This window comes from Otolemur garnettii, unplaced genomic scaffold (genome assembly GCF_000181295.1).
Source record: "Otolemur garnettii isolate 467f Iridium unplaced genomic scaffold, OtoGar3 scaffold00086, whole genome shotgun sequence".
NCBI lineage: Eukaryota > Metazoa > Chordata > Mammalia > Primates > Galagidae > Otolemur > Otolemur garnettii.
This window is the reverse complement of record NW_003852481.1, coordinates 98,818-106,299: the sequence shown is the minus strand read 5'-3', so window position 1 is coordinate 106,299 and position 7,482 is coordinate 98,818. Positions and strand designations below refer to the sequence as shown.

The window sequence follows — 7,482 nt, the reverse complement described above, 5'->3', positions numbered from 1 at the left end:
CCACCTTAGGTGTACATGGCTGGCGCCTTAGCCGGTTGAGCTATAGGCGCCGAGCCTAAAACTTCTTTAAATTAGTAATTCTCAGCTAGAAACTAATCTAAATGTTTCTTTGCCAATTAATCTTCACTTTGTATAACCAGCTTGGATTTATTATTTCATAAGTTTCAAATGTCAAATTTTCTATAAATTCTACTCAGCATGGGAAAATTCATCTTAGCAGAAGTGATAAATTATTTAGAATGGTAATATACAAGTAGAGATACTAAGAGTAGGAATAAAATACTTTTTTCTACTTGAAAAAATAAAGTCGGCTCGGCGCCTATAGCTCAACCGGCTAGGGCGCCAGCCACGTACACCTAGGGTGGCGGGTTCGAATCCCCAGCCCGGACCCGCCAAACAACATTGACGGCTGCAACCAGGAAATAGCCGGGCGTTGTGGCGGGCGCCTGTGGTCCCAGCTACTTGGGAGGCGGAGGCGGGAGACTCGCTTGAGCCCAGGAATTGGAGGTTGCTGTGAGCTGTAGTGCCATGGCACTCTACCCAGGGGGATAGCTTGAGGCTCCGTCTCAAAAAAAAAAAAAAAAAGAAAAAATAAAGTCAACATTTTTTGGTTATAAAGTGAGATTATTTAAAATAAAATTATAAATCAAGGGTTTTTTAAATAGCCAAAGGCAGGAAAACTCATAACACTAACAACAAAAACAAACCTAATAGGGTAGGTAATAAGGCATCTTGCATACCCAGAAACATGTATTACACTCCGAACAATTTAAGTGTGAGATTTTAAAAACATTGTTTAAAAAGCTTACCCCTTCTGCTTCAAAGGTAATTCAAGTTTAAATATGGTAGCATCATTAACAACTGCTTTATATGCCTGCAAAAAATAATGTGAAATGAAATAGAAACATTACCTTCAGGATTTAAAATACAGAGATAATTATACTTCTGAAAATACATAAAATATAAATCTGTTTTTATTTCTTATGGCATTTTTGGTCTGAAAGAATATGTCAGTTCTCTCAGAAATTTTAGCACGCTTGTCATGCTGTATTATCAATATTCTCAAGTGGGATCTTACTGCTACCTGACAACCACACAGTTTTCTCTTGCCCACTCAGTCTCATCTGCTAGACAACATTTTTGTACCATCTCTTTTCTCCTTTAACCTCCAACAGTTTCTTCCCCACGTATATTCTCAGCTAATGACATGGTTTCTTTCCTATTTGAGAAAACTGAAGTAATCAGAATTCCCTCTTCTCAGTCCTACATTAATATTCCCCTCTTCATTGTACAGCCTCAGCATTAAAAACATACTGTTAAATTTCATATCTTCAAAAATATCTTTTGGCTTTTTTACCTTTCAGCTAATGCCAAAATTTTCTCTCTCTTTTTTTGAGACAGAGTCTCACTTTGTTGCCCTCAGTAGAGTGCTGTTGTGTCACAGCTCCAACTCCTAGGTTTAAGTGATTCTCTTGCCTCAGCCTCACAAGTAGATGGGACTACAGGCACCCACCACAACATCCGGCTATTTTTTGTTGCAGTTGCCACTGCTGGCCGGGGCAGGGTTCAAACCCGCCACCCTCAGTATATAGGGCTGGTGCCATACCCACTGAGCCACAGGCACTCCTCTCTCTCTTTTTTGTTTTTTGAGACAGAGTCTTACTTTGTCGCCCTCAGTAGAGTGCTGTACTGTCATGGCTCATGGCAACCTCAAACTCTTAGGCTCATGTGATTCTCTTGCCTCATGTCCTCAATAGCTGGGACTGCAGGCACCTGTCACAACACCTGGCTATTTTTAGAGATGGGGTCTCTTGCTCAGGCTGGTCTTGAACCCCTTGAGATCAGGCAATCCACCCGCCTTGGTTCCCCAGAGTGCTAGGATTACAGGCATGAGCCACCACACCTGGTTGTTTCTCTCTCTCTCTTTTTTTTTTTGAGACGGAGCCTCAAGCTGTCCCCCTGGGTAGAGTGTCATGGCTTCACAGCTCACAGCAACCTCCAACTCCTGGGCTCAAGCGAGTCTTCTGCCTTAGCCTCCCAAGTAGCTGGGACCACAGGCACCTGCCACAATGCCCGGCTATTTTTTGGTTGCAGCTGTCATTGTTGTTTGGCAGGTCCGGGCTGGATTTGAACCCGCCACCTTAGGTGTATGTGGCTGGTGCCTTAGCCACTTGAGCCAAAGGTGCTGAGCCTTCTCTCTCTCTTTAAACTAAAATCCTTAGAAGAATTCTCCAACTCACTGTCTCCAATTTCTTTCCTATATTCCTTATTGAAAACCACTCTAATTATGCTTTCTCCCCACCACTCTACACATCTGTTCTTGTCAAAGTCACTCCTGACCTCCATGTTCCTGAAGACAATGGTTATGTGACCTATCAGCAGCATTTTAAAACAGCAGCTCATACCTTCCTCCTCAAAGTACTTTCCCCTTATTTTCTAACACACAGCTCCCTCCTTACCATTTCACTCCTGCTCATTCCTCTCTCCTCATCTCTCTCACAATTATCAGAATGCTTAGCTGAGGCCAATCCTCAGATCTGTTCTCTCCTCTATCTTCACTCATTACTTTGGTGATCACTGCTTTAAATGTTACTGCTTTAAAAACCATCTATATGCTGAAGCTGCCAAATATACTTTTCTAGCCCCATTATCTTCCTTAAACTCCAGATGCAACATTGCCACATGGATGTTTAACAGACATTTCTAGATTAACTTCTTTAAAATTGAATTCCTGATCTCTGCAACCATCTCCCCCAAACCTGCTTCCCACAGGCTTCCCTACTACAGTGAACATATCCTTCTAATTGATGAGAAGACAAATCTGACTGTCATCTTTGACTGCTCTTGATCACATTCCACATCTGATTCATTAGCAAATCCTGTATAGCCTATCAGAACCTTAGCGATCCCTCCTCTGCGCATATACCCAAAAGTAATGAAATCACCAGCTTATAAAGATACCTGAATCCCATGTTCACAACACATTGTTCCTAATAGCCAAAATACGGTAACAATCTAAGTGTCTACTGATGGACACATAAACTATACACAATGGAATATTATTCAGCCCTAAAAAATAATTGTACAGGAGTTTTAAATGAAAGAAAAAGGCGGGGGGTGCATGATCTTGCCATTTGCAATAACATAGATGTGCTGGGAGGACATTATACAAGTGAAATAAACCAGACACAAAAAGAAAAATACTGCATTATCTCACTTAGGTGTGAAATCTTTAAAAAATTCAAATATACAGAGACAGAACAAGAGAGTGGTTACCTCTGGTGATGGGGGCAAAGAGACATGGGTCAGAGGATGTAAAGCAGCGTATATATAGGATGAACGAGTCTAATGTACAATTACACTGTATTGCATATGGGATTCATGCAAATGAGTAGCCTTTCCCTGTTCTTACCACACAAAAAGAAAATGGTGCGACAATGAATCTGGATCCCATAACATGTTATATATTTTAAATGTTTACTTTTTTTTTTTTTTTGAGACAGAGCCTCAAGCTATCCCCCTGGGTTGAGTGCCGTAGCATCACAGCTCACAGCAACCTCCAGCTCCTGGGCTCAAGCGAGTCTCCTGCCTCTGCCTCCCAAGTAGCTGGGACCACAGGCACCTGCCACAACGCCTGGCTATTTTTTGGTTGCAGCCATCATTGTTGTTTGGCGGGTCCGGGCTGGGGATTCGAACCCGCCACCTTAGGTGTACGTGGCTGGCGCCTTAGCCGGTTGAGCTATAGGCGCTGAGCCTGTATACTTTTTTTTAATGGAAAAGACACAAAATTTGAGAACTTAAAGGTATGTTAGAGTTTGCTACTGAGATGACAGGACTGACAGAGCATCAGTGTGGGTGAAGAGCACCTCACTGAAACCTCCACCTCCCGGGCTTAATCCTCCCACCTCAGACTCCTCAGCAGCTGGGACTATAGACATAGACCACCATGCCCAGCTAGTTTTATTTTATTTTATTTTTTTGAGACAGAGCCTCAAGCTATCCCCCTGGGTTGAGTGCCGTAGCATCACAGCTCACAGCAACCTCCAGCTCCTGGGCTCAAGCGAGTCTCCTGCCTCAGCCTCCCAAGTAGCTGGGACCACAGGCGCCTGCCACAACGCCCGGCTATTTTTTGGTTTGCGGCGTTCTTTTTTTTTTGGGGGTCCGGGCTGGATTTGAACCTGCCACTTTAGGTGTATGTGGCTGGCGCCTTAGCTACTTGAGCCACAGGCGCCGAGCTGCCCAGCTAGTTTTAAAAATATTTTTGTAAAGATGAGGTCTTGCCATGTTACCCAGGCTGGTCTCAAATTCTGGGCCTCAAGTAATTCTCCCATCTCAGCCAAATACTAGATTTATAGGCATGAGACACCACACCCAACCCAAAATTCTTTCAATGACTTCCCATCCTGCTCATAGAAAAAAATAAAATTCCTTACCATGGCTCAGACTCTTACTTGATCTGGCCACCTATTACCTTTCTTACTTCATTTTCTGTTATTTTCCCCCTCATTTCAATCCACTCTGGCCACTGTGATTTCTTTCCTTAGAACATGATAGGCACATTCCTGCTATTTCCTCTGGCTGAAACACTATTCCTTCAGAAAGCCACATGACTTACTCCTTCATCACCTTTGGTCTGAATTCAAATGAGAACCCAATAAAGTCCATGCAAGCTACACAATTTAAGACTTCAAACCAGTCTGTCACCTTCATACTCCCTAACTCCCTCTCTACCTACTTATTTATTTTAAAATAGAAAGAAGGAAAAGATCCCGCTAGAGAAAGCTGAGTGTCTATTTAGAATCATTCTAACTTGGCAAATAATTAAAGTTAATCAAAAAGGGAAAAAACTAGCAGTAATTTCTTCTGATTACTAGTGAGGATAAGAAAAGATGGTACACAACACAAATGCTTCCCTGGGAAGCCGATGATAAATGTAAGAGAACTCTTGAAGGAGCCCTGTGAAAGAATGGAGCAGAGGAATCAATTCTGCTTGGCATGTACCATGGAGGGAGGTAGGTACCAAGGAAGTTCCAGACAAGTATTCTTCAAGCTGGATCTTAAAGGAAAGATGAACAGGAACTCAAAAATCAGTATTAAAAAATAGGAAAAATGAGGAAAAGAGCAACTTTCTAGGTAAATTCACACGGATACTCAATGCTTAAAAAACATATACTAAGCCAAATACAGCTGTGCTCCATTTATGAAACATGAAGAGTTGTTGTGTTTTCAGTTTGCAGTTGAATAGCCTAAGGATGCACATTTCTTATTATGACAGTAACACTTTTAATACAAAGTGTTAATATATAAGGACTTATACCTTATCTCTTGCCGTAAGAAATCGTGGATCATCTTGAAAAGCTTCTTTGACGAGTTTACTGAATCTATTAAATAGTGTAAGTAACTGCTCAACATATTTCTCAGAGTCCTAGAAACAAAATGTTTTATATTTAATTGAAATTTTAAAAGGAAAATAGTATAAAAATGAGAAAATGCAAACATAACTTTAAACAAAGACTATAGTTTAAAATTGGGAAGATTTTTTTCTTAAAAATAAAATTAAAAGGTGTTCTAATATCACTGTTTTACCATTTTAATTAGTATTTTGAATACGCAATCCTGTATTTCTTATTAACTTTTTAATTTATAACAAATAAGTAACTGCACATATTTATGGAGTATGTGTGGTTTCAATGCATATATAACATATGTTTATATAATATATAATGATCAAATTGGGGCAATTACCCTATCAATTCAAACATTTATCATTTATTTGTGATGGTAACATTCAAAATCTCTTAGAGCTGTCTTGAAATATGTATTATATACTACGTTGTTATTTATTGTAGTCACTCTAGTGTGTACTAGAACACAAAAACTTACTCTTACTTCTGTGTGTGTGTGCTCTACCAGAGTCAAAGAAAACTCTCTAGTAATGAACCATAGAAATGATCCCTGAAAATATAGTTTTGTTTTGTTTTTTTAGATGGAGCCTCAAGCTATTCCCCTGGGTAGAGTGCCATGGCATCACAGCTCACAGCAACCTCCAACTCTTGGGCTCAAGCGAGTCTCTTGCCTCAGCCTCCCAAGTAGCTGGGACTACAGGCGCCTGCCACAACGCCTGGCCATTTTTTGGTTGCAGCCATCATTGTTGTTTGGCAAGCCCGGGCTAGGGATTTGAACCCGCCACCTTAGGTGTATGTGGTGGCGCCTTAGCCGTTTGAGCCACAGGTGCCGAGCCAAAAATATAGTTTTTTATTCTTACTCTAACTGTAAGTTTGTACCCATTGATCAATTCCACTTCCCAACTCCCTCTACCCTCCCCAGCCTCTGGTAATGACTACTCAGTCTTGAATTTTATTGGTTTCTTTCTTAGTTTTTTTATTTTTACTTTTTTTTGAGACAGAGTCTCACTATGTTGTTGCCCTCAATAGAGAGCTGTGCCATCACAGCTCATAGCAACCTCAAACTCTTGGGCTTAAGTGATTCTCTTGCCTCAGCCTCCCAAGCACCTGCAACTGCAGGCACCCGCCACAATGCTCAGCTATTTTTTTGTTGCAGTTGTCATTATTTAGCTGGCCCGGGTCTAGTTCGAACCTGCCAGCCTTGGAGTATGTGGCTGGCGCTGTAACCACTGTGCTACAAGCCTTCTTTATTTTTGAGACAGACTCTGTGGCCCTGGGTAAAGTGATGTGGCATCACAGCTTACAGCAACCTCACACTCTTAAGCTTGAGCAATCCTGTTGCTTTAGCCTCCCAAGTAGCTGGGACTACAGGTGTCCACCACAATGCCCAGCTAGTTTTTCTATTTTTAGTAGAGACGTGGTCTTGCACTTGCTCAGGCTGGTCTCTGAACTGAGCTCAAGCAATCCACCCACCTCAGCCCCCCACAGTGTGGGGATTACAGGCGTGAGCCACCAAGCCCACCACAATCTTAAAATTTAAAAGTAACTTTGATATGTATCTGTCACTGTCCTTGAAGAAAACTTACAGTAGTAATAGTTTCAGCAGCTGCTACCATATCTGCCAGGCCAGCACTAATGATATGCTCCTCCAAGTCTTTCAACATTGGCTCTATCCCATTGGGAACTTTGTCCATCAATGAAAACATTAAATGTAATTCTAAAAGGACAGAACACATTCATGTAATCATTTCATGTGCTAGAATAAACTTTCTCTCTATTTTATACATGTTATGAAATGTCTATGACAGTAAGAGTTTGGAGAAATATTAGTTGGAAGCCTGTACTATTAATAGTATTCTATAGATATAATTAGTAGGCAGGACTTTCTGATCCACCTTCTCAGTTTGACAGAAATTATTATTTTTTTAAATCTCATTAAAAGTGATCAAATACTGCAAAACCCAACTGCTTTAATAGGTGAGTCATTTGATCTCCAATGTGATGGAATATTTTTTATTCAAAGAAGTACAAAAGTTTACACAAAAGATTAGTATATTTCTTTTTTTTTTTTTTTTTT

General features: G+C 40.8%; 1 protein-coding gene across 1 annotated transcript in view; it reads right to left on the bottom strand.

The window, feature by feature from the left end:
• The window catches only part of CUL5 (cullin 5), a 122,477-nt gene that overhangs the window by 30,917 nt on the left and 84,078 nt on the right, over window positions 1-7,482 (bottom strand). The window contains exons 9-11 of the mRNA XM_012808138.2: window positions 6,992-7,122; window positions 5,318-5,425; window positions 810-874 (exon numbers count right to left, since the gene is read on the bottom strand). Coding sequence (XP_012663592.1) covers window positions 810-874; window positions 5,318-5,425; window positions 6,992-7,122 — 304 coding nt within the window. The remainder of the gene's footprint in view (window positions 1-809; window positions 875-5,317; window positions 5,426-6,991; window positions 7,123-7,482) is intronic.